A 27,899-nucleotide genomic window follows, 5' to 3' on the forward strand; every position below is an offset into this window, starting at 1 on the left:
GTGTTTAAGCATAAAAGTGTGAAATTGTAAACTGGTGACTATCAGCCAACAACTGCTGACAATGACAAACACTGGTGGCTTTGTAACGGTCAGAATTCATTGATCTTGAGGCCGCTTACAGTTGTAATTCAAAGTTTAAAGAACTTAAACTTGTCTGAATAAGTTTGAGTTTAGTGCTTCTGTTGTCAAAATGAGTGTGAATTTTTACCATGAGATAAAAGTCAGAGGCTTTTATAACATAAGACGTTTCTAACTTCTTTAATTAAAAAAAGGGATGCCACACAGAGGCATAGGCTGAGCTTGGTGGTTCAGTTGTGCATCCCACTGATCATTAGCCATCATTGTTATGGCTATTACTTCTAATACTGCTACTGCTGTTAAAAATAACAACACAATTATCAGTATTACTATCATTATTATAATTACCCAATACATTACAAAAATCCTGTTTTGTTAGCTTTGCTGTTATATACTTTCCTTTTTTTGTTTATTTTTTTTGAGTAATCTTTGTTATTTTGTTTACATGATTGCTACAATTATCACTGCCATCACCACTTCATGACCTTTTCGTCTACCTGTGTCCCTGTCTGTCATTGTCTTGTATTGTTGCACAATAAAAAAAAACAAAAAAACAATTGTGTACCCCATGTACAGAGTCTTGTTGTGAGCCTGCTTCAACTCCAACCCTGTACCCTTTACCACGTCTTTCCCCGCCATCGCCATCCCCTCCGAGTCCCCGCCCCCTCATCCACTCACCTGTCTTATCAATAAAGGCCCCAGAGATAATCTTTAAAAGAACAATAGTCATCAGAGTGAATCACAGTGTATTTCAGGTCAGTGTGTCCTGAACCCAAACCAGATCAATCTCACCGCAGTTAAAGCTTTTTACAGGCCTCATAATTTAGGTCAGGGTGTATTTTTTATCCACCAAGTTAAATTTTGCCAACAGTTATATCAAAACTTGGCACGACATCTTGGTTTAAGTTTTACAAAAGACTTGTTTTGTCTCGAATGTGACATGTGGGACAACGCTCATATCAATCAATCACCCAGAGTGACTCTAGTAAAACTGAAGGGTGTAATAAAGAGGACGTGTAGGATGTTACCTGCATGTTCTCTGTGGCGTCCCCGAGTAATCCTCCAAACGTGATGGCATTGGTCACAGTACCCAGGTAAATGAACAAGATGGCCGACAGAGACTGGATATGCAGCGCGTCGTAGAAGTCGCTGCCAAAGAACGGCAGCTTCCGTTTGATGTCCAGGATGAGACCTCCACAAAACCTGAGAGAGAAACGCTCCAGTTAGCAGATCCAACTAAAGCTAAAGAAAGGACACATGGTCTGAGTTCCCTGAAAAGAACGAGTCCCACAAGCATGAAGGAAAATGTTCTCAAAGACTGAAGTGCTTCGATTGTCTGGAATCATGTGTGGAAATATCTCCTCATTGGACAGATTTCAAAGATTACAGCTGGAACATTTTTCCAGGTTTTTATGCTTTTTTAAAAATCATGCTGTGTAGGTCAAAGTCAGGGTGATGATGCTCTCATCTTCAGGGTCAGAGAGTATGAGGATGAAAATGTTCACAGACACCGTGGCATCTGGTGTGTTTATCGTTCAGCCTCATTTAAAAAGTGACGTTATTCTTACTTTCTGGTACGCTGAAGCTCCTCTCCAACCTCATGTCCTCCACCCGCTCCGTGTCCCGCATCGTGAGGAGTGTCACCGTTCATCTGAGGCGGCTCTAATCCAGCATACAGGTTCTTCCTTTAAGAGACAAGACATGAAAAACTGTCAGTTCACTCAAACTGTGCAGACATTAACCCTTCAAGTGAAAAGTATCTGACATCATAAAACTGCCTTAGATTCTCTCAAAGGTTTTTAGTCCAAATAAAGATGGAATCATGGTACGCTGGAAGTGTAATCTGCTAATACAAACAGGTTCGAACTACAGAAAAGGATAAAAGCCACAGCACAGACCATCTAAGGTTGGAACAAATTTTACAGACTTTTTTATATATTATTTTGGCATTGAAAATAGAATTCTTCTTGGATCTCAGAATTATGACTCTGATTTTACAATTCTGTGACTTCCGTTTTAGAAAACCAGGAACAAAGTCAGAAAAGGTTTAAAATCTAGATTTAATCTCAGAATTTTGGCTCTGAACCAGAATTCTGGGAATAAATAAGACATGAGATTTACCTAAAACTGGACTTTAGGAATTTTGTGCTTAAAGTTTGTTTAAGAAACTCCCAGACAAAATCAAGAACACTGAGAAAAACTTAGAAGTTTGGGATTTAAATCAGAATTTTTGTCTCAAGCCTAAGCATTCTGACCTATTTTGACTTTTTTTTCTTAGAGACTCAATGTCCAAGTCAAAAATTCTGAGATAACCCCTTCCTTCCCCCCATCCAACATGAACTTTAAGAATAAAACTCCGCCACATTTATGTTTTCAAGGTTTAGTCAATAAAATATTAACTGTTTCCTCATTCATGTTCTGCCCATTTGAAGACTTTGATTGTACCAGGCACTGAGGAAAACAAAATCCAAACATTTACTTTATTTTTTTTTAGTTTAACTTGAGTCACATTCCCCTGAAAAATCCAGAAAAAATGTCTTGTTTCAAGAGTTTTAAAGACAAAAAAAGATATCTGAATTGCCTCTAAGGAGTATAAAACAAACTGCCGATGGGAAAAGAAAAATTCACATGAAATAAGAACTTCTTAATAAAAGAAAATCAACATGCAAATTTTTCTAACCCCATTTGCGGATTTCTTTTTTACTTTTCAAGTGTCTGAAGTGTTGTTGAAATAAGCAATAAAGAAAGCCCAGAAAATGTCTAAACATGAGTTTTGAGATTTTTGCATTAAATAAGCTGCAACTTCTAGGGCCTGTGTCCACTAACTGCAATTGTTTAATGTGTGTCCTCAGCTTCTCAGCATAACTCATTGCTGCAGGGGTATTCAGTGTCAAGTGGCACTTTTGCTTTCCCACCTCTTCTTGATACTGATTGGTTGAAAAGTTTATCTGAAGAGCAGCAGTTTCCTTCTTCTTCTTTTTTTAGCATTCCTTAGCATTCTGACCTATTTTGACTTTTTTTTCTTAGAAACTCAATGTCCAAGTCAAAAATTCTGATATTAATGTTGGAGTTCTATCCTTTTTTGGAGTATGAAAAGATTAAGAGTCACAGTTTGAGCTCAAGTCCCAGAGATTTCAGTACAAAAAAATGTTTGTTTTTTCTTCAGTCCAAAACCAGGTTTCTAATACACAAGGTTTGCAAATTGTAAGAGAAGAGGTCAAAAAAAGCGCAAAATCTGTGATTAAAATCACAATTCTGTTTTTTTTTTTTTTTTTTTTTGTAATAATTACTTTAATCACAAAATTGTGACTTTAAAGTCAGAATACACTTTTTTATTCAGAAAATAAGACTTTTTTTTTTCTTGCTGACCTAAACTACATGAGAAATTTTAACAGAATATTTGTCTGAATTTTCAGCTCTGGCTTTTCTATTTGGGCACAAAAGTTTCAACAATGAGACATTTTAAAACTTTAAAGAGAATTAATGCACAATTTTCCTAGAATGAATCAAAGTTATTGAAAAGTAGTGAATCAAACCCTCATGAATTCATTGCTCTGACCTTATTCTGTGAGGTGTGAGTGTTAGCTTACTGTAGCTACTGCTAGCTTTTAAATGCAGACCTTCAGTAAATATTGTTTTACAAAGGAGTTTGCTCTCTGGCCTTTTTGAATTTCCAGCATTTGTGCTGCATTAACAGTAGATTAGCATCACAGCTGAGAGGTCCAGCTGCAGTTTATTAAACATCATCTTGTTATTGTTATTAGAAGCAGCTGCTCAGCAAAGCAGACGTGGTCGCACTCCGTGTTCAAACAAATGAGGTCAGGCAGAGAAGATATTTGCAGGGATCCACTGTACGTTCATTTACAGACTCTAAACTCTGGATTTGGAAACAGATTGACGTTGATTCTCGACATCAGCTGGTGTGGATCGACACAAACCTTTTGTCTTGAGAGGGCAGAGTCTTTGGTGGCTCTATCCTGATGTCAGGGTCCCACTCTCCAGGCGGTAGGACAATGACCTCGTCCAGGAACTCCTCGATACCCGCCAGCAGGTCCTGCCTGTCCTTCGCTTTGTAGGCAATATCGTGGAAAACCTGGCAGCAAACAAACATTACAAACCTTTGAGAACATAGACAAAAACAACACGTCTGAGAAGTTATTTAGAAAAACCCAAAAAGCGCAACTCCTGTTGGACTCTGTGAAGTTGCGGTAATCTTACGACATGATGTTTACTTCCACCTGGAGTCTTCTGAACTCTTTCACAACATAAACACACACCGAGTCATGATCTGAGATACCCACCACTACACGTTGGTATTTTACAACTGATCAACACACGGGAACATCTGATAAAGCTCTCAGTGAACACACGCGTGACGGCAGAGAGGGTAAAGTTTAACCTGAGGAAATCCTGGAAAAACACTTCCTATCCTGCTTTGTTGACACATGAGATACACTGGGAAGAGCTGAGGCCTGTGGGAATCTGCGAGCAAGGTGCTCTCAGGGCTAAGAAGCCTGTGAAATGTGTGTTAGCATTCCTGACAGCAGTGAGAGGTTGAGCCGGGGCGAGGGGGAGATACAAAGCAGACGGAGCTGAAAGTGTCAGAAAATATCATCACAAACCCACAAAGAAGAAACAGAAAGATCTGCTTCATTTTGTCTCATTCTTTTTGCTTTCTGACTGACCCTAGACTTCAGCTCATACCTAAACATTTCAGCGACCCAGAGGGCTGAGAGAAAAGAGGAGAGGTGCAGGTGGTGTAAGTGGACGGCTCTCTTTGGGATAATCAGACTTTATTATGGTGACAGTTCAGAGAAGAGGAGAAACAATCCACACGTATCGCTCTGCAAAGAGAGTGACTATCTGAAGGGATCTGTTATTCTTTAAGTGTCGCCATGAAGTTGATACTTTTTTTATTGGGATTCTTTACTTCCAGAAAACTACATGACCAGAAATTAACTTTGGTACAACAAACTCTCATGATCTCATGAAAACTGATACTGAATCTAATAAAAACTAAACTAAAACTAGAGAACCTGCTCAAAAAGGAAACTAATTAAAAGTAAACAGAAGTTGAAAAAAAAGCCAAGATGAAATGAAAAGACAAATAAAGAAAAATGCAAAACCATAATAACCTTGGTCATCACTGGCATGTTAGCATGTTAGCATGCTGGTATTAGGTTCTCCTGAAAGCAAACGGTGCCAAAATTAAACCTGACATACCCCTTTTCCATCAAGCTGGTTCCAGGGCTGGTTTGGAGCTAGAGCCAGACTTAGCACCAGTTCTTTGGTTTCCCACAGACTAAGCACCAGTTGCTGGCTCTCAAAACCGATGCTTAGCAAGCACCAACTCTTTGCTGGGCCAGCAGAAAGAACCATGTCACGTCAGGGGCTACGGGCTTACGTCAGGGGGTGGGGGCAGGATTATTGACCAGCCAAAGCAGAGTAAAAACACTGAAGAGCGCCATTTTTAAAAGACGAGTTTGGGGTAAGCGAATCAACAGAAGAAGAAGATAAGTTGATAAGCCGGCACCTGTTTGTGGAAAAGCAAATGGTTCTTAACTGATTATCACTTGAACCAGCTCTAGCACCAGCCCTGGAACCAGCTTGGTGGAAAAGGGGTAACAGAGCTGCGCGAGTAAAAACAGCTTCATTTATTGTTTTGTTCTTAAGAACACTCTTCAGATTGGACAAGCTGTTGACGCAGCAGTCGTTGATTTAATTTGCCCGTCTCTCTCCTCCCTGTCTTTCCTATCACTCTCAAGTTGTCCTTTCCTATAAAAGTCAAAAAAAGACCCAAAAATGTGACAAGAAACAAAACAATAAGTGAAAGTGTCTTGAACTCCTAGTCTAACATCTTCTCCAGCCTACATTGTAATTTTCACCATCTTCGGGATAGGCCTTGACATTTCAGCTGAGATCTTACTTGCGTAGGTCCACAACCAGTTAGGGCCTAATTAGTCCAATCAGAGCTTTAAAGGATGAGCTCAGCTGATTCAGAATAGCAGGGATCTAACTACAGCGCTGTTATCCTGATACCAGTTTGAGACACAGCAGCAAAGTATTGGTGCAGAAAAACTGATCCCACCGTTCATTCACTAAACAAAACCAACATGCACAGCCGAGGTCAAGAAATAAATCGTGTGGAGTACCTCGTCTGACATCAGGGTGGCGATGGCTCGCCCAATCTCATGATAGGACTTTGCTTTCCCTTTGGGGCCCAGCAGGACAAACAGGAACCTATGAACAGCACAATAACCAAACATTAGCACAGTTTTCACACTGCATTCTTCAGGAGTGAGAAAACTCAGGGTGGACCCTACCTCGTGGGTACAGGGACCTCAGTCAGAGCCCCCAACATGACGGCCTGCTGCAGACGAACAAACGCCACAAAGGGAACTTCCAGGAAGTCCACCTCTCCGACGAGAACATTTGATGCCTCTGCATCACGGGGCAACTTCTTCATAAATTTATTCTTCAGCTGTTTGAACAAAGAGAGGAGCGGAGAGGGGGAAGGAAGGGGTTATGTTAGCGTATGAAAGTAACGGGAAGAGTACAATAAAAAACAAAGCGACAAACAAACCTGTACATCTAAACTGCTGCACGCTTTTCCTGTCGTATGCAGCGTGATTAAAGCTTTGTGTGATGTTTTCAGTACACGTGGTTATTAAAATGTAATTAAAATAAAGCCTGGCAGAGACTTTCGCTGTGACTCAGAACAGGTCGTACCCGCCTTTTCCTTGAATTATGTACTGAGGGGTACTTTGATTCTATGCCACCTCGTAAACACTGTTATTGCATCAGAAATTGAGCCTACTTTCTTAACCTGAACTGACCCGACGGGCAAACCTCCCCTCTTTGGAAGAACTGTGCATGAAAGAAAAGCACCTTCCTTTCAGGGGATGATTAACCAAAGTCTGGATGTTTTGTCAAAGGCCAAACAGTTCTGACACACATACAGATTCATCAACTGTTGCTGGAGCGTAATTCAAGCGGTTACTCTGTAACTGCCTCTGTGATCTTTAATCCATGTCCGCTGAAGCCAATTTACAGTTAGATACTGGATCATGAGTCATGGCAGAGGGAGAAACTGCTCGTGCTGATGATAGAAACTCACAGGACAGAAGACAGGGAGCTTTTGTTGGGCAGAGCGGAGAGAGGACAGCCGGGGGGTCTTATCTCTCAGTATGTGAGACTCACAAGTTTGTGCGTGCACAGAGTTAAACACATGATTCTGCAGAGAGCTGCTCGGTGAATTGAGTCCTTCAAATGTTCCTGGACAAAGACAGAGTTTAAACTATTACCTGATCCTTCTCTGGTTTGTCAGAGAAGTCGCTCAGGCTGTTGGAGGTGAGGTTTCTGTGGGCAGTCGTCGGGCTACCTGCGGAGGAGGGAGGACACTTTTAGGTTCAAACAGGACGCTTTGAGAAAGAATGCAAGGCTTTAAATGAGACACTTCTGGCTCAGGTAGAAAAAGGAGTCCCAGAAAAGAAAAGAAGCACCAGGAAAGAACATAAAGAGAGCCAGAAAACTCAGCTAAATGTGGAGAGGCTTAAGCTTTAGGACTAATGCCAGGTGGCCTTTCATTCAGCGAGAGGGAGAGGAGCGAGGATACACGGCCGTTTTAGGTCAGCTGCTTATGAGCGTCAGCAGAAACACGCTCAGGAAACTACAGGTCGAGGAGTGAGGATGTAAACTTTGGACGCAGTTTGAAATCATCCATCACCCGCAGAATGGAACGGATAATGTTCGGGAACAAAGCCTGCTACGTTTCACCTTCAGGGTGCCAGAGAAAATACTTGTTCAGTACAGCTTTTCCATCTTGAAGTATTTTACTGGAACTGGAATAAAATCATCTTTGGAAATCCATATACGACTAACACAGGCGCATAAAAGCATGAAATCTTACTGCTTTATAATCTTTAACATACATGCAAGGCTGAGACTGACTGCATCCAGCATGAACTTTAAGAATAAAACTCTCCGCCACATTCATGTTTTCAAGGTTTAGTCAATAAAATATTAACTGTTTCCTCATTCATGTTCTGCCCATTTGAAGACTTTGATTGTACCAGGCACTGAGGAAAACAAAATCTAAACATTTTTTTTTTTTTTTTTGTCAAACTTGAGTCGCATTCTCCTGACAAATCCAGAAAAAAATGTCTTGTTTCAAGAGTTTTAAAGACAAAAAAGATATCTGAATTGCCTCTAAGGAGTATAAAATAAACTGCAGATGGGAAAAGAAGAATTCACATGAAATAAGAATTTCTTAATAAAAGAAAATCAACATGCTAGTTTTTCTAACCCCATTTGCGGATTTCTTTTTTACCTTTCAAGTGTTTGAAGCATCGTTGAAATAAGTCATATAAGGAAAGCCCAGAAAATGTCTAAACATGAGCCACTTTTCACAGATTTTGTAGCGTATTTCTAATCTTTGAATCTTTCTGCCCTTAGTTAAAATCACACTGGTGCAAAAATTCCCACACAAGCTGAATTCTTCGTCTTAGTTTTGAGATTTTTGCATTAAATAAGCTGCAACTTCTAGGGCCTGTGTCCACTAACTGCAATTGTTTAATGTGTGTCCTCAGCTTCTCAGCATAGCTCATTGCTGCAGGGGTATTCAGTGTCAAGTGGCACTTTTGCTTTCCCACCTCTTCTTGATACTGATTGGTTGAAAAGTTGTCTGAAGAGCAGCAGTTTCCTTCTTTTTTTTTTTTTTTTTTACAGCATCATCAAAAACATGTTGCTTAATGTTTGTGGGTTAGGACTCTGAAAATACTGACCTGTATTGGTTTTGTAAGGAAATAAAGCTGCTAACACAAAATCTGCCGTCAGTGGACACAGGCCCTTACCAGCGCACATCATGCTACCCTCTAGCTAAGCTGCTTGTGACCTCACTTACAGAGGTATCCCATGCTGGAGCTCCTCATGACCTCAGGCGGTTCCTCTAATTCTTGTGGGCTTAAACAAGGCACAGGGTGCTGCTCGAGGGGGTTTCGTGCTGTATCGCACCACACGCAGGAAGTTCAGAGACAGCAAAGACCCAAGGGGAAAAAAAGAGAGGAAGACAAAAGCACAGATGTGGAGGAGAAGGAATAAAGAAAGGAAAAGTCATGTTAGGAGAAGAAAGATCAAGCACAGAGGTTAGTGTGAGGATTTAGATGGCAGATAAAGATAAAGGCAAGGTTTGAGTTGTTTTACCATTCTCCTGGTTGGAAAAGAGACGGCTTGCACTTGAAACACTCTTGCCGATGTCGGCGAGAGAGCGCAAGTTTGACTTCTTGGTCTGGTGGCGATGCTTTCGTAGCAGCGTGTACATGACCTGCTCCTTCAGCTCTGGCTTCAGCTGGCCGGTTTCAATCTGGCTGTCTGTGATCATCTCTGCAGAGAGAAAACGATTCAAGAGGATCAGCCTCAGACTTCTTCAAATCCTTTTTACGAGCATTATTCTCCTGGTCGATGATACTCACCAACAACCTGTGGCAGCGTGGTGGCCTCCAGGTCCAGCCTGATGGTTCCCTTTTCGATGCACGCTTTGAGTTCCATCAGGCTGTGTAAGGACAGGGTCGCCACGTGAGGCTTACTCCAGCGCTCGCCGCCTTTCTCCACCTTCTCCTCAAACTTGATCCATCTGGTGAGAAAGAAGAGAAACGGGACTTTTACTTGATACAATATGAGAGTGCATACGACTGCTCCTTTAAAGCTGTGATGAATATGTGCTCAGCTTGTTTTTGAGATGAGATATTTTTTCGCCATACTGAGCCATAGGGATGGGCACCTTTCAGATTTGAAACAATACGGTACCAATACCTGGTACCTGGCAATCGGTACCGGTACTCAAGGGTACCAAGTTTCCCTGGTACTTCTTTGTGTTTATGTGGTGAAATATACATTTGTTTAATAACAAAATGTTTTTTTTTTCAATTTAACAAATTTGTTCTTCAATATATGACTTTATAATGTTGTGTTAATGTCCAGCATGAAATCTGCCTCCTCTTCCACTCCCTCACAGTCACAAGGATGCATTTAGGTACCTAAACATGGTACCTTATGATTTTTCGTGAATCGGTACTCGGTACCCATAAAAGCACCTAATTCGCCCTACTGAGCCAAACTGAGCAACAACAGCAAATCTGATAAAATCTTAACATGTCTGAGTCTTCAGATGATTCTTGTGTATCAATATATTTCCAGTCTAAATAGTTTAGGATCATTTCCAAGTACCTAAAAGTACATTTCAGATAGTACTGTAAAAACAAAACAGCGGCTTTAGTTTACGATCAAATACGGGCCGCGAACAAACGGCGACAAGATGGGTCCTTTTTTCTTTACTAAACATCTCCTCCGTGTTTTGAATCGGTCACAGTCTACACGGCGAGAATAGGGGACGCAGGACGGCATGGACATAAAATAATAAATCCCTAGACGTGAGAAAACACACGAAAGGCGACGTGATGTCTTTCTTTCTGCTTCCCCGTCTCCCCGACCACACATGGCTAGACACGAGGAAGCAGACTTTGTTGCTATCACAGACGAGTGACGAGCCCTGAAGGTAAGACCCGGGACAAGGACTCTTTTTAACAATAATGCCTCACATGTCAGCGCCACAAAGAACCATTCTCCTGAGGACTGAGGATGGGGTTTCCTCAGGGGGATAGAGTATCCCTCTGGCTGCTCGCCACACGCCTCAGATCTGCCGTCTTACTTTAGGGGAGCAGGGGTATGAAGACACCGCTGACCTCGGACAGAACAAACTCTACTTCTCCTCGACCCGGACAGAAACTAAAAAGAGTCAGTAATGACACAGGAAAGGCCTTTCTTTTTGAAAAAACTAGCATCTTTGTGACCAAACAACCAAAACTTTGTTCAAATAAAATCAAGTTTAAGAGCATCCTGTGCTAAAATTGTTAGACCCGTGATCCAAAAACAATGTCTGGGTTTTTGTCACCTCTGCTTCCTGGTGTTAAAAGTTTAACTCTAGACAAAAATAAGCAGCACACAACATTTCAATCTGCAGTTTTCTACCAGCTGCTTCCGTCAGCGTGCAGAGAGAAAAGCTCAGAGATTTAATGTGCTCCAGAGGGTCTGGTTCAGCCTTGTTCTGACCATGTGGGAGTTTCTGTCTCTTCCTGGTCCCACAGAGCAGGTACTCCAGATCCCGATCAGATAACAGCAGACTGGGTGTTCACTGAAGTACGGCCTGTTTCCCCACACAGCCAAAACACGATTATTCATAGGGGGATTGTGTTCTGCTGACTGCTTCAGGGTTGTCAGGAAGGAAATTTATGAGCGCTCTGCCCTGAGCTCTGATATATAAAAGCAGGGTGGAGTGTTTGACAGATCGCAGCCTGACTGAAACACAGAAACTGAGTGCTGAACAAAGCTGCTCACCTGGCTGTCTCTTTCCACTCCATCTCCTGCCCGTCCACAGCCAGGAGCTCGTCCAGCTCGGTGAAGAGTTGAGGAGGAGGAGGGCCATCGTCTTCCTCTCCAAGCATGAACCGGATCCTCTCAGCGGGAGAAACTGCAGAGAAGTCACAGAGAGGGTGAATCAGAGCTGCACGACTCTACATGTGATGCAGGAAGACAACCTAAACCTCAGATTAAAGACATGTTAGCTTAATACTTCTGTTATATACTAAACCCAGTCTGTAAGGAACCATTCATACAGGAAACTTAACTTATAAATCCATGAAAGGACAACAACAATGGATTTAGTGAGCTCATAACTAGATATGGAGTGCAACCAGACAGTTAACTGTAGAAGTTGTGAAGAAAATCAGTTATTGGAATAAATACAAAGTAGATATGCTGTGAAGAAAAGGACACGAGAGTGGTGTAAGAGCTGAGAGTTTTTTTTTTTTTTTTGTCTTATTGATATTTAATGAACAAACCTGTACTTAGTAGAGCTTGTGAATGTTAAATCCTGACCTAAAACGAGCCGTTTGGATTTTGGGGATTTGCCAACGTCAGCGATTCCCTTTTTTGACCAATCAGGAGCAAGTCTGACCTGATTGGTCCACTGGAGCAGATTCCCCCGAACCTCCTCCCCGCCAACTCCCACTCCCAGAGAATGCCAAAGTTTAAGAGCCATCACTGCTCTGTTTTTGGCTGTAAACAGCCACATAGTCCATGCACAAGCTTCCCATCTCAAGACTAAGTGTCTAGAGTTCATTTATCAAGGAAATGTTCCAGCTACACTCAGTAAAACTGTGCATGTGTGTGCTAGTCACTTCACGGCTGACTGCTTTTCCAACTTTGGACAGAACAACAGAGGACTAGCGAATAGACTGGTCCTGAATCCAGGCGCATTAGCAACCATCCGCCAACAAACCTCGGACCCTGGAAATGTGAGTATTTTAAATGCTGTGTGCTGTGGAGCAAATGTAAGAGCTTTTCCTCAGTGTCCCCCCTGTCTCTGTGTTAGCTTCAGGATGCTAACTTTAGCTGCGGTTAGCCTGTTGTTTTAGCCTGTAATGTTGCGGTAAACAAGCTTTGCTGTTTTCTGAACATTGTGCACTCGGAGCTGGTGGCGCCGCTCTCAGTGACGCTGAAGAGCGGGGCAGTATCAGTGATGGCTCATTTACATATGAAGGCCACGCCCACTAAATCAGAGCGTTCTGAACAGAGGGGCTATGAGAGCCTGGAAACAATGCTGCTGTGCTTGATTTATTGGCTTTTTGGACCAAAACATGTTACTACCATTTCATGAAGACATCAATGATCCATAATAAACTGCAGAAAAGGAGCAGAATATGGGACCTTTAATGAGCCATACTTACCTGACAGGTCCAGTAGAAGATCTAATTTCAAGATATTGAAAGATAAAAATGATGCCTGAATTGCTTAACATAATCCCCCTTTGAGGTAAGAAAAGTTTAATGTCAAGTTTCTTGAAATAAGAATTATGTCTCACCAAGCTTTTCAGGCACTATTTTTGTCTTTTAATATGTTGAACAAGACATTTTTCTGGACCAATCAGGTGAATGTGGCTCTTATTAAGTCCAATAAGACAGTTACAAAAAATAAGACATGAACACTGGCAACAATGCAGTTTTTCAGTGCATAGCATGGCCTCTACAGCACCCAGTGACTCCAACATGAAGACAGACAGCGACTGCACCGCAAAAAGCTAAAATCTTATCAAGTGTTTTTGTCTGGTTTTCAGTAGAAGTCCTTTTAGACTTTATATGAGCCACATTCACCTGAACAGTCCAGAAAAATGTTTTATTTCAAGTTATTTTAATACAAAATTGAGGTCTGAATTGCTTAAAACAAGTTTAAAAAATCTACCAATGGAACAAGAGAAAAGTAACTTGTGTTAAGACATTATTCTAGTTTCAAAAAATTTTCTTGCATTTTTCTCTTGTTCCATTGGCAGATTTTTTTAACTTGTTATAAGCAATTCAGACCTCATTTTTGTCTTTAAACAACTTAAGATAAGACATGTTTTTGGACTGACAAAAACGGTTGATAAGATTTCAGTATTTTCACACTGTGGTGCAGGGTTAGGCCAGGGCACCGCGGGGAGACCTCCTCACACTCACACAGGTGGCTCCGACAGACCCACATCACCATGTTTTTGTGAGAGAAGAGAGAAAAAAGCATTTAAAAACCAAGAAGAGGAGAGGGAGGAGAGTAGGAGGCTCGTTTGGGCCAGAGTTCATCGGACTGGGTCGACTTCATGCTCCACCTCCTTTACTCCTCTTTTTTGCATAGGGGAAGACAGGGAAGAGAGGAGGAAAGGCAAAGCCATAGTGGAGGCCTATCAGGTTGGGACTGACTCTGCATTTTCCTATTCCCCTACTTCCATAAGAGAAGACACTAGATATGGCCTTGCAGTATGGATGCAAACTCCATGAGGTTAGGCTTCTTTCCTGCATGTCACCCCACACTCTCACTCCGTTTCCTGCTCTATCTACTGCCCTTTCCTCTTTGAATAAAGCCACAAAAGCTTAAAAAAACTGATAAATATGAAAAGTTCCTACTGATGTCTACCTTCAGTTAAAAATAATAATAATTAAGGTTCCAGTGAATATATATTCTGATATACAATGTTGATTAGCAGTAGAATGGTTGCATGTCTTACTTGGCTAAACTGAGGTTGATTGACTATGATTAACATAAAGCACACAGACTAACTGTGGGCACACAAAGGCCACACAGGATCATATCTAATCCTCAAAACAAAGCTTTAAAAACATATCCGTGATGTCAGATGAGCATGCAAACACTCCCTGTTTCCATGAGTGTTTCCACACACCCACATGGACACACACATGTTGGTAGAAATGAAACACCAAAGGTGAGCAGCAAAGTGTTTCTGTGTACGTCTTACATCTGGCTGCAAAAACAGTAATAATCACTGGGTAATGAACTGAAATGAGGAGTGCTACATGGAAAGTTAATTTCCCTGTCAGTGCATTTTGGACAGGTGAGGTTGAAGACACGTGAAGAGAATTTAGGCGTCTGTTTCTGTCCTGAGTGATTCACAGATTAGAGCATCAGAATGATGGATGAGTCTATTCAGTGAAGGAGGAAAGACTTCACAAACACACCCTGATGAGGAAGAACTTCAGTGTAAATAACTTTAACTTCCTTCTAAGTCAGGTGCAACCAGAGTATGACCAAAGTGACCTGAAAAAGTTGCACAATCAGCGTGAATCTTCCTCCTCTGTTTCAACGAAACAACCCCACAGGAGAAGTCTGAACGCTGGTTTCATTCTGGAGGGAACTCGTGCTCTTTGTGCAAATCAAAGTGGACACAGGGTGGCAGGTCAGAAGAGGCTATTTACGCACCTTTCAGGATTGCTCATGTTGATACCTCAACAACGTAACAGTGCCTGTAACCTCTTAATCCTGACACAGCACTCTCAGGCTTAGTTTAGGGCGCTTGATTTTAAAATAGACGCCATGGACGACGATGTTCTGCCGTGGAGTGGAACGCTAAGCTACATGAAGGTCAAGATCAAAGTCTCAGCTTTGAATACACAACATTTGGTGCATCCCCACTTTACATTAGCATCACTCACACACACATATCCCAAACACGCACACACACTCTGACACACGTCACAGCCTCCGGGCCTGTCTGCTGTCAGGGACCTGACTTTTAAAGCACATGGTGTACACAAACAACACTCACCTCTTAAGTCTACAACCTGTGTTATGAATGAAAACCAGACGTTTGTTGTGGTTACCAACAAATTTGAAGTGGACGCTCTGCAGGGTTCGCCAGAATCAGCAGGATTACGGGGATTTAGATTGAGGGCAAAACAGCGGAAAATCCAACAAGTGGAGGCTTCTGTATGCGGTGTCTGGCAGTTTGAGTGTTTGTTTCACTTCTGTCACTTGGCACATGTCAGCCTGAAAGCAGCCCGTATTATCAGACTCAGACTGTCGGTGTATGTGCTGCTATTACGCTCATGGTTGCTTTTCCATGTGCTTTGCTTTCAGGGAACTACGAGGAAATTTGAAACAGGAGCTCTAATGATACCTGGATTTTAAGGCTGATAAAACGCCACCAGTTTCCAATAGGAACAAAAACAGACACTAAACCATTTTCATGTTGTTTACCATCTTGAAAAACCAATAGATATTTTTGCCACAGTGTAAACAGGCAGAGGTGAAACATGTCTGACTGATTTGATTAAAGTGTCTTATTTGGATATTCATGGAGCAGATTTTCAATGGGAATTCCAGTATTCAACAAACCCAGGTAACCAGCCCTGTCACAGACGATTGCATCTGGAATATCTGAGCCAATACTTAATTTTTCATAGTCTCTTCATCTCTTCATGATTAGCTTAGCTATGGAGATAGTGCAGATAGCGTAGTAGCTCACATTGAGAGATAAAATATGTTTTGTCTGTTTGTTTGTTTCATCAAGATCTGATTGGCTGTAAACAACATAACTCAAAAAGTAACAAACAGATCTTGATGAAATTTTCAGGAAATGTTAAAAATGGTATAAGGAAGAAGTGATTAAATTTTGGAGGTGATGTGGATCACCATCTGGATCCAGGACTTTTTTAAAGGGCCGTTTTCACCATATGTGTATGTAACTCCATGATAAACGGTTGGATTGCTTAACAAAACAATACAAGACAAGGTCAGGATAATTTCTGACAGATGTAAAAGTATGATCCAGATCCTGGCAATATTCTGGATACTAACATCCGGAATATGAAATATGTACTGGGTCATCCTAATTTTCAACACTGTGAGGTAACAAATTATCGTACAAACCTGTAACTAACACCAAACTGTAGCAGACAGTCTGCTGAAAGGGAGTATAACATTAAAGTAGGACACAAGTGTTGGTGACAATCACAATATGCCTGGTGGAGGTCTGTGCTCCCTAAGTGCTTTTCTAGTTCCTTTTGTTTTCTTGCATAACATGCTGTACAAAAAACAGACTTTACAAAATATGGACGCTGTGTCCGCAATTTTAACCATTTGTTGTACAGAGTTCTGGAGCCCAAAGTCACTCTCCGTCCGAACAAAGCCTGACAATACACTAATCTAAAAAAACAATTCAAACCTCATAATGTGCTTCAGTAACTCCCAGTGAGCTAGTCAGCAAAAGCTCAGTGACTATTAGAGACAGTGGTACTTAATAAAGGGGAAAGGTTGGTCATAAAATCCTTGCAGAGGGTCACCGAGATGGTTTACGGCTCCACAAAAGAGAAATGTTGATCCACAGCTGAAGCCCACAGTGGGCTCTGCCCTCTCATTCAACCATACGAGCCTGTTTACAGTTCAGATCCTCTGCACAGATACAGGAGCATGAGAAAAAAGTGCATGTCCTTGTGCGCGTGTGTGTATCAGTGTGAAGGATGGAGCATTTGAAGTCTAGTTTTAAACCCAGCCTCTGTGTTTAGTTTGGTTCCACTTCTCGACCCCCGGGCTGATGTAAAGTCTGATTCTATGGATGAACAAGCGGCAACAGTGTTTGCATTTACACAAACGCTGCCATGTTTGAACCATACACACACCAAAATCCTGCAGGCTGCATTCAGGGCGTCAGAGACGTGGACAGGTCGTGTTAATCATTCAGAGTTCAGCTAACACTCAGGAGGAAACACTTCACATCCACTGTGTTTTATAACACTGCATGGTTAGCTGAGCGCTAATTTGTTGTAAAGCTGCTATCTGATCAAGAAATGCCTAATCTAATATCCCATTACACATGTTGGACTTTCTGTTCCTCTTTGAACTTATCAAAAAACTGTACCCATAAAAAGCTGTGTAACTTCTACACAAACATGTTCTACATGACTCATGGACTAACCAGACATGAAGCCGGATCTATGAGTACAAAACCCCGTCCATAACAAAGGAGCCTGTGGGTGACTAAGTGCACAAAGTGGCATGAGTCCTAATAGAAGGTGGATTACAGCATTAGAGGAGCTGAAGTGTGAGGAGGGGTGACACAAGTGCTCATCTGTGCAGCGTCGGCTTGATGTGATGCCAGCATGATGAAGAAAGGTGTGACTGCAGGTGTGTGTGTAAACAAAGGCAGGTGAGGAAAGAAGAGGTCAAAATGACGTCCTCTTCAACCAGATCCAGACCTGTTTGGTGCAGAGTTACTGAGATGAACTGGACGCTGAGCAGGCCTGCAAAAGCTGCAGCTAACACGAGGCGTTTTGAATCGTTGATTATAGAAAGGAAAATATATAAAAGTGAGACTTTTTCAAGATCACTTCAACAGTCCTCACAGGAACTTTAAGGCAAACAGAAAAGCATTTTGCTTAGGGGGAAGTTCAAACCTCTCTTTAACCATTGACAGAAAATCCATCCTGTAAAAAATGTCACCTAACCACTTCCTGGCAGTAATCTGTCTGTGCAGGCCTTCCTCATGCATATGTCATGTTGAGCACATATGTGCATGCAGAAAACGACACAGTTAGACCACATGACGTCCAAAACCATGCCTGCAACAGAAACTTTTTTTCTCCTGTTTTAATTCAGTCTTTTGTTTTTATTTTTGCAGGCTTGATCTGACAGCTGATTTTTCTGCATCAACCTTTTCATTTTCTATCTTAAAGCTCCTGTTAGTGGTTTTTAGCTAGTACGGAAACAGACTGAATGCGTAGTAGTGCCTCTTTGTAAGCTACAAAAGCAAAAAGAATATTTCTGGATTATTTTTGAAGCCTGAAGGGAGGGGTTAGGTGTCAAACAAGCCGTCAAGAAAAAACAAGAAGTATGTTTAGATATCTTTTGTCTGCAGGGGGTCTTTGACACAAGCTGAAACAGGAGCTTTAACTGATGTTAACAACCAATCACATGAGCTATGATGCAATATTTGATCCCACAGTCCCATTTCAAGAATTACCACACACAGTCATTTCTCCAAATTCCATTAAAACCACCGAGTTCACCCTGAGGTGAGACTTTCTGCAGCCAATAAGAGAAACATTCATCCATGCAGCAAAGCGTATCAAACTTTTTGGCAGTTTAGTTCCTGAACAGAGAGGGTAGAGTCCTTTCAGATACTGGTTATCGTCATGCAGGCGTCATGTGATGTAACATTTCTTCCTGGTTCTCCAGAATGTGCCCTCCTTTCTCCCACTTAGCCTTATCTGCCTCGTCCCCTGCTGCATCTTCACATTTATGACAGTGTTTCAACTGGAATTGCTTCCTCAAACTCCTCCTCGGAAACTCACGCTGAACTCTCACTGGAACAATCTGCACCTGCTCTGTCACAGTTTAACCCATTTCTTCTGTTACCAAAAAATGCCTACAGGCTTAATGTGAAGTCAGTTTCAAGCTTAAGTTGGAGTTAATTGTCTGTCTCATAACACTCTATAATCACCAGCGGAGGAATGTCTAATGAAGCTTGGTTAGCTTTACTTAATGTTGAAGCAGGAAGGAATTTCCTTCCTTTTCCACCAGTTTGAGACCTTAATGGTACGTTCCAGCGACTTAAAGCAGAGTGTTAACACTCCTCCATTATGCCGGCTTGCAGGATGTGACATTTAAAGGTGACTTCCAGCACTGTGATAATTGTAAGTCTTGGAAACAGCGTCTTACTTGATTGTTGTGTATGTTTGGGACACGGCACCGAGATTTCCGCTTGGTGAAAATGCTGCTTTTACTTTACCCTGTCACTTCATCACCGTTATTATCAAAGTAGCTCTTCTCGTAGCTTCAGCAGACACTTTGGAGAAAGCTGACACATATCTGGTGATAATGTTTATTCCTCCTGCTTTAGAAATGATCTGGGGATTAATGATTCGATCACGCTGCATTCCTAATCTCCCATATAAGGAGAGACATCTGGAGAAGTTTCCTGGAAGGGGCTCAGGAGACACACGACAGTCTCAGCGTGCATGTTGCATCTAAATGCACTTTGTCTTCTAATGCTGCATTCGGGAATATGAAACATCAGTTCTTGGATCTAAAAATTTGTCACTATCTGAAGCTTGCATGCACTAAATGCGTAGCTCACTGCAAAAACTGATATTTAATCAAGTCTTTGTCCTGTTTTTAGTAAAAACTGTCTTGTTAGACTTAATATGAGCCACATACTTGAAAGGTCCAGAAAATGTCTTATTCCCAGTTATTCAAAACTATTTAGTTTGTGCTCTCATCAGGGTATGTTTTACTCTATTAGCCCAATGAAGGCTGCAGGCCAAAACAAGTCAATCTAAAAAATAGATTCTCTTCATCACAAATCTTGAAGGATTTCTGACCCTCTGCACTTGGAAGATTGGTAAAGTTGCACCAAAATCCTCTGCTTTTACTTATTTCAAGATATTAAAAGACAAAAATGACCTCAAGTTGTCTGAAAAGAAGGCAACACTTCATTTTGACAGTCTGTCTGTTGACACTCAACAAGCTATCGGTAGATATTCAATGTCAATTTTTCAGCAGACAAGTAACATACATTCATCTAACTATTAGTAGACGTAGTAGATGCATTTCAAGGTTTTACAACATTTTTAAAAATTGTCCTACTACTCTCTTTTTTTGAACAGGCAATAAACTAACATTCGACTATCTGTAGATTGACAACTTCTTCTTGTAATTTTACACTAGTCTGAATCATTTTTTTGAATTAAAAAGCATATTTAATAGTCACACAAAATTATGGTGACATTTCAGTTAACTTATACTTATTTTTTCCCCAAAAAACTGTTCAATTGTTTTCTGAAAAGATCCCATGCGGGAAACCAGAGGCAGCTTGACTTTGTCTTATCTGTGGTAACAACTTCAGCTGACAGATGGATGAGTCCCTGTTTTATGAAACTACATATCTTTTAAAAATGTACCTTATAATCTTATAGTTAGTTGAATGTATTTTACTTGTCTGTTGCCTAGTCTTGTTATATATCAACCGGCACACGTTTGATATGCAACAACTTATCTGCTGATAGCTTGTTGAGAGTCAACAGATGAACTATCAAAATTAAGTGTTACCAAAAAGAATGAAAAAATCTGCAAGCTGTGTAAGAAAAGGGTACTCGTTTTGTTTCTTGACTACAAGCCCCCAACAATTCAGGCTTCAGGTTTTAAATATCATGAAATAAGACATTTTTCTCAGGACTTGTCAGATGAACGTGGTTTAAATTAAATCTAATAAAACAAGACCAACACTAGATGTCACTCTGCAGAGTTTGGGATGTGATAAAATAAAAGGAGCTTCTGCTTGTGGATGCGATGGACAGTGGAGCTGGCATGGAGGGGGGTTACTTTAGGATGCTTGAGCAAACTGTTAATCCTCTCTGAAGTGTCATAAGCTTACCTAAACATATCACCGCTGAAGCTATGCGCCTGTTTGATACGCTCAGTGCATTGTGCATTTTACTTCTCTCAGTTTTTAAGTTTTTTTGCAAACATCAGTTCTTTTATTTTCATCTCTTTCTATGGAAAACTTTGAGTGGAAGAAATAAAATGAAAAATTTCTGTTGTGAGCAACATTTCTGCTGATGACGTCAGAGGTGTTTCCACACTATGACTCAAAGCTCATCAAAACACCAATTAACAACTTGTGCGCTCTGAAACAGGATCACCGAGGATCATCAAAAGATCACATTCATCCTAAGCTGCTTTAACTTATTGCTTTTTATCATTATACCACTTTTTTCAAATCATGCTCTTCTCAGTGCTGAAGAAAGTTGTATAAGGGCCACTTTTAGCAGGAATCGAATACTGGAGTTTTAATATTTTACATCCAAAGGAGAAAGGAGGTGGTTTCATGGGCACAGAGTGAAGAAAATGCAGCTTTCTTAAAATACACTCCAGGATTTGTGCAGAGTCAAAATGCACTAGTGTTGTGAGTTCACTTTTGACCTCTTCTCCTACGCCACTCTCTGCTTCGTCACATGCTATCTCTGTGTTTTATGCTCACTCACAAATCCTACAACACAGCTCTGATTTAATCCAGCAGGTGTGAGATAATCCCCATATTGTGTTCACTTCACTCATCCAGTGTCAATTTCAGATTAGCACGTTCCCATGCCTGCGCTAACTCTACTGTTGCGAAGTTTTCCTCTTTTTTTTATAGACGTCTGGCTGTGAGCACCACCTTAACCATAAGTATTGTGACTCTGGTGATTTATGTTTCACACTGGAAGCTTTAAAGTGTGTTTTTTTGACAGAACTCACTGAGCGGTTTGAGGATGTTGGTGCTGGTTTCGTCCCCATCCGACTTGTATCCCTCCGTGCCGTGCTCCGACCGCTCCCTCTTCTCCTTGTGGCTGGACTTGCGTCTGTGGCGTCTCCTCCGGTGGTAGCTCTTGGGAACGTGCACGCCGATGTACACAGTGTGGTGACCTGCCGTGACACAATGCAGCAGAGGAGGAGGAGGAGGATCAGATTACACTCGCACAAAAGCAAATCACATTAATCCTGAATGCTGCTAATCCGTATCACCACTGGAGGAAGAAACAACACAAAACAATGGGACAGGTTTGACATGTGTGATGAAAGCTGCTCTGACGCATCAGTTTTTCTGGCTCATAACGCCTCGGGACATTTGCAGGTTATTTCCCCGTCAGGGAGAGTTTGACAGTGAAGGGCAAATAAATAAAAGCCAACTACTTCCTACAAGAGAGCTCATTCAGGAAATGATGAGTTATTGTCTCCAGGAAGTAATTAAAGACACAAAGAGGGAGAAAAATCCAACAAAAACTGAAAGCATTATGTATTCTTAACTTTGCTTTCAATTAAAATATCTTAGTGTTATCTTTCTCACTTCTGTGGGTCAGTCATGCTTCTTGTCGCAACCAAAGAATACCTGAGGCTCACACCACGTGACGCACTTCCTGCACATTCCCTTGCAGGGACAAAAAGGTCCTGCAACCACCACAAAATGTGCAAAAACATCTCTAGAGGATGCCAAAATAGCACCCAAAAATGCTGGTTGCAGAAACATGAATGTCAGTCAGCTCATGTGGGCGTCCTCTGTGGTTGAGCTCGACAGCCAGCTCTGGATCAACTTTAGAAACATTTTCATGTTGTTTATCTCACAGAATGTGTTCGATCCTCCACAGAGACTAGATGTATCTTAACTCAAAGTTTTACCACAGGAGATAGAGGGATAAGTGTGCGGGATTTCATCATTCATCTTACCTTCCACTTCCTCCTCATCGCAGACATGTTTGACAAAAGATGCTCCTCTGTCCAGGACCGCCTCGTCCTCCATCCTACAGAGACAAAAAGAAAATTTTAACCTCTGTTCAGCTTTTATGGAGGATTTCTTCACTCATCTTTTACAACTTTGAAACAAACACTAACTATGGGAAAAGAAGAGTTCAAACTTGCAAGAAAGAGCATGTAAGTGCATCAGAGTTCAGGCGTTTCACAAGAATTGTGTGAAGCTAGATCTCGATTTTACTTGTATTCATGAAAATTAGAGTCTAAAAGTTTAAATTGCATCTTATTGAAATTTGAAGTAAAATTTGATCATGAGGCAGCCAGAAGGATGCAAGTCTGACTTCAACAAACAAATGTCATACTTTTTTAATTTAATACAGCTGTGAAAGGTCATATGGGGATGAGGAAATGAGCATAATGATTGAATTATTGACAGTCACAGATGGTTAAGTATTTTTCTGTACCATTAATAACAGTAAAGGGTTACACCAGACAGTCAACACACCTAGTTGCTGACAGTTTTTCAGATCTAAATCAAACAAAAACTGACACAAAGTTATCATTAAAAAATAAAAAGAACATGTACATTGATCTCTTTAGCCTTAAAAGTTATTCTGTTGTTACACAAACCCAGGTGCATGTGACCAAAAAGTTACAATGCTGCATCGAACATAAATAATAAGCTGCAATACAGTTCATTTTTAAACAGGAGTGGAGAAATTTCTCAACACTTATCAGAATAAAGGTCTCTGAATGAGTCATTCTGGGGCTACTTGTGCAAAGAAAAGACCTTGGGCCTTGTGTTTACTTCGAGGTCAGAAAATATCTTCACAGCCTGCATGACCAGGAGTTTCCTTTGATCATCAGGCCTTAAAGTTCCTGGAAGGTTGGAAAGAATGTGACTCCTTCAGGGCAAAAAAGTGGGGACTAATCCAGGACAGGAAAGAGGAGTTTGAGCCAAAACATATGCAATCAATTTCAGAATATACTATAGTCAAACAAGCAAAAGAAGAGCTCTGAAAGAGAGAAACTTCAAGTCAGTACTTCTTTCCTTTTCGTTTTATTTCAAGGCCTTATCTCAAACCACAAACTCCTCAGATAGCAGTGTCTCACGGTTCGTTCTGGGATTACACAACCCGTGTCGCTATCGCATCGAGAATTCACCAACGTTTGCTAATTTGACCGTTTAACAAGAACGCTTTTTGAAAAGACAAAACATAAATACTTGCAGAGTGGGAATGCGTAACAAGAACGTCAATAAGCACACCACAGCCTCCACCTCCTGCTGAACAAACCCAGAAACTGAGGACGACACAGTTTGCAAAATGAGGGGATGGAAGCAGTGTACACACAGTGATAAATAAACAACGACAGGAAGGACACAACTTGTTCCACTGATAGCACCTCAAGCTAATCATATCCCTGAGGATTTTTTTATCTGCCCTTTAGGGAGATAAATGAAAGTACAGCACTGATAATAGAAAGCAGTGTTGATCCACAGGCTAGCTCCAAGATCAAACAAGTGATTGGGAGTGGCTGGGCTTGGAGCCAGGTTTTCAAGCAATACTAATACAGTAATTAGCCTCTGTAGCCTCCTTTTGTTGCCAACAATAAAGAGAGGTCAAGTTCATCATGAAGCTACACATTTCTTTGGAAGCTCTGTCACTGCTTGAACTTTCCCTCCAATACAGAGCATACGGAAAGTACCCACTCGCTTTAGAGACTTTGTTTGTCTGTTTCTTTCTTAAGACCCTCTACTTAACCAGTTACTGTAAAACTGCTTCAAGTGTCATTGTGGATATAGACACAAAAACAAAAGGGTGGAGTCTTTATCTCCATTCTTGAGCAACTGTTTACTTTATTCAAACAAACAAGAGCCTTTTTCCCCTGACGTCATACTGAGGTTAAGATGCTGGTAAAAGAATGAAGTCGATTAATACATCCAAGACTGCAGGTAACACTCAGAGAAACTTTTGATTGATTTTAAAGTTATTGGTGAGTAAAAGACAACAATTAATGAAAAATATGGACCACATCCTCCATAATGCAAGCTAAAACATCATATATGGTTCAATACTAGCATTAGCTGTTCGCTAATTCTTGCTAACGGGTTGTCAGCTGCTAACTGTAGCACTGAACTATTACCTGTTAAACTGTTTTGTTTAAAATCACAACATGACACATTTATAACTTAAAAGGTTTTTCTAGTTAGAAATTAGCTGAATGCTTAAAGTAGTAGCTTTTTCAGTTGCTAATAAGTCATCAAAAGCTAGCTAAAGCATGGCTTTAAATCATTTGTAGAAAAATGATAGCAGCTGTCTTCCGGTGGCTAATGAATCATTTAGCATTTCTGAAATTTCTGTGTAACAATGCAATTTTTCATCCCATGGTTCAAATGACTTGAGCGTGGGAGCTATAGATTAGCTAACTGTTGTGGTAGAGATTTTATATACCTGTCAGCTCTAACTCTTTCATAAATAACATGAGCTAAGAACTTGGCTGAATGCTACAGCTAGCTACTAATGTACCATTGGCATTTAGTGTTAGGGTTTTCTTTTGAAGTACTTCAATAATCGTAAGAAAGCAACAAATGTATCTTTTAAGGTTGAATATAAGCTAGCATATTTTGCTATCATTAGACAAAAGATAACAGTAGCAGACAATCAATTTTTAGTTAGACTTATAGCTTGAATGTATTTCAACAGACAAATATTCTTAAGAGTAGCTTAAGCTAGGAGTTGACTAAAACTAGCATTAGCTATCATGAGAGTTGCTAATTGATTGTATCACAATGTAAAAATGTCAGAATGACTTGGAGCTAATTTTCAATAGCAAAAGACCTTGTCAAACAATAGAATATAGCTAGAGTTCACTTAAAAAGTAATGTTTGTTCAGAATAAGGTGGATGCTAAAGGTAGCTAATGCCTCAGCAGATGTATAAGTTATCAACAGCTGCTATTGCTGCTATATACTCAAGCTAATTTATGGAAGCTGTCAGCTGATTATAATAGTTTCTTATTAACGTAGCATTGCACCCTACAAACAGCTAGTTTAAAAAAATAGAAATAAATTTAATTTAATTGAGCTAAGGATAAACTGAATGCTAAAGAAAGTTTTAATGGCAACATTATTTTTTAATAATTTAAACATTTTACAAGTTTTAGCACAGCAGCATTTAAGCTTCACACAGTTAGCATGACTTTCGAGGAAAACAGTTGCTGTGGTGAATCATAGATCTGCATCAGTATCCGTCCAGGATCACACCTCAGTCATGTAACATTTACTCCTACAAGTGTTGGTAATGGTTTTGTGTCTGCTGGCTCAGGGGGAGGTCATGTAACACAGCTAAAAAGCCATTAGCTAAACAGGGGAGCTAAAGGAAGCTCATGTTGCATGTTTTCTGCAGCCCAAAGCTGTTCAATGGAGCCACATTGATCACTCTGCAACAAGGCCTCAGCCAGGGAGACCCCTCTGATGAAAAACATACCACAGGTGGAGCACAGGTGTGCAGGCTTCAAGAGGAAGAGCCCAGCATTCCTGATCTGAAAGGGGCGCTAAATCAAAATGAACCAGACAAGTAGAAGAATGAAGCATTCTCAATACTGAGAGCTCCAAGCTGGAGAGAGGAGGACTACACAGGTAGCACAAACTGGAGGCTGCTGTGTATCCTCTGCATGAGCAAAGCAGGTCAACATGATCCACTAACTACGGGAAATCTTCATGATTATTTTCATGTCCTGTAACCTGCTAAGCTTGATTGATAAAGATAAAAACGAAAAGCTGGGTGGGGGGGTCAGAGAGCAACCAGCTGCATCCATCTCACCACTTCTCACTTTGCTGCTTGTCTTCTCAGTGACCTCATGGGTCGGGATAAACCTGTCGGTGCGTGAGGAGCTGGGATCAGCTGTTAAGGATCAGGGATCATCCCCATCTCTTTAACAGAATGACGCACCAGATCCCACCAGCAGCCAGGTTCACAGCAAGGCTAGCATGTGCCCCCACCACTATCAGAATATGAGCTGAATTACAGGGATGAAAAACTGGTGTTACCCCATCTGGAAGTGATGTTTGAAGAGTACAAGACCTAATAAAAGTGAGGCTTTAAAATATAATTCCTTATTATTTTTGATTTATATCTCACAGCATGAACAGGGGATGTCATCTCCTCTGGTTCAGCAGGTTAAGATCAAGTTTGATGCGAAAACTTGGTGTTAAAATCTCCACAAACCACTTTTAGATTGTAATCCACTTTTGAGGGAACCATTTATAGCCACCTTCCAGGAGTGAGTGATGATTCAAGGAAATTTATTTTGAGGCACACTGCAAATGGAGCAAACTGTGACTGTTTTAGACAAACCAAAATAAAAAAATAGAGTCTAGATCTCACCTGCAATCACCAATTCAAATTGTTAGATCGTTTTTAAGGAGAAATGTCTCATATTTTCTGTTTTTGTTGTCTAAAATATACGCATTCCAGCTTTTTGGGGGGGTTGAAGGTAAAGGCTGGACAAAATAAGGAACTTCAGATGCCACTTAGAGCTGTTCAAAATATGTTTTGGTACATTTGAAAGACTAAATGGTTGACTGACCATCTGTGAAAGTATTTGCTAATTTCAGAACAAATATTGAGTTTATTTCAGTGTCAAAAGCAGCAGATCCTCACACTGAAGGAGAAAGTTCTGCCTCTTCTTTCTTTCAGCTGGTTGTAAACAGAGGGCAGTGACTGTGATTTTAAAGTTAACAAATCAAAGTGCGAGCAACAGAAAAACTGTCTTGGAAAGAAAAACAAACAGAGCTGTACTCTTGTAAAAAAAATATATCAAAATTATTTCCTTGTCGCGTCAGTCAGCATTAACTTTTGGAATTTCCTCTGAAACGCGACTGGATGAGGAAATTAATGTTCATCATTCCTCAGATCATCACTCAGCGGAGCACAAAGGAGCTTTAAGACTCAGGTAAGAACCATGAGGAAAAAGTTTCATCACTGCAGAGATTACACAACCAAACACAAAAGACAAGAATGAGGAATCAAGATGGGACTTTACAGTTTCTGCTCCTATTGTATAGGAAGGCAGGACAGACACCTGAGTTCAGCCACAATAGGGGACTCTTGGTTTCACTGATGTCTGCAGAGAGGGGGTGAAGGTGAAGCCAAAACTGTGCAACACATGAAAATGGAGAAACTCTCTAAAAGTTAGTCATACTGGCAGTTAGAGGTT

General features: G+C 40.8%; 1 protein-coding gene across 2 annotated transcripts in view; it reads right to left on the reverse strand.

The window, feature by feature from the left end:
• Positions 1–27,899, reverse strand: part of LOC141805101 (electrogenic sodium bicarbonate cotransporter 1-like) — a 44,459-nt gene that overhangs the window by 15,528 nt on the left and 1,032 nt on the right. For both annotated transcript variants that reach the window (XM_074689836.1, XM_074689835.1), the window contains exons 2-12: positions 22,657–22,730; positions 21,691–21,858; positions 11,470–11,602; positions 9,549–9,709; positions 9,280–9,459; positions 7,383–7,459; positions 6,402–6,559; positions 6,231–6,318; positions 4,017–4,171; positions 1,647–1,763; positions 1,107–1,281 (exon numbers count right to left, since the gene is read on the reverse strand). In XM_074689836.1, coding sequence (XP_074545937.1) covers positions 1,107–1,281; positions 1,647–1,763; positions 4,017–4,171; positions 6,231–6,318; positions 6,402–6,559; positions 7,383–7,459; positions 9,280–9,459; positions 9,549–9,709; positions 11,470–11,602; positions 21,691–21,858; positions 22,657–22,730 — 1,486 coding nt within the window. The remainder of the gene's footprint in view (positions 1–1,106; positions 1,282–1,646; positions 1,764–4,016; positions 4,172–6,230; positions 6,319–6,401; positions 6,560–7,382; positions 7,460–9,279; positions 9,460–9,548; positions 9,710–11,469; positions 11,603–21,690; positions 21,859–22,656; positions 22,731–27,899) is intronic.

The sequence above is a fragment of the Halichoeres trimaculatus genome, unplaced genomic scaffold (genome assembly GCF_033239565.1).
Source record: "Halichoeres trimaculatus isolate MK-OKI-2021-1 unplaced genomic scaffold, fHalTri1.1 fHalTri1_scaffold_16, whole genome shotgun sequence".
Classification (NCBI taxonomy): Eukaryota; Metazoa; Chordata; class Actinopteri; order Labriformes; family Labridae; genus Halichoeres; species Halichoeres trimaculatus.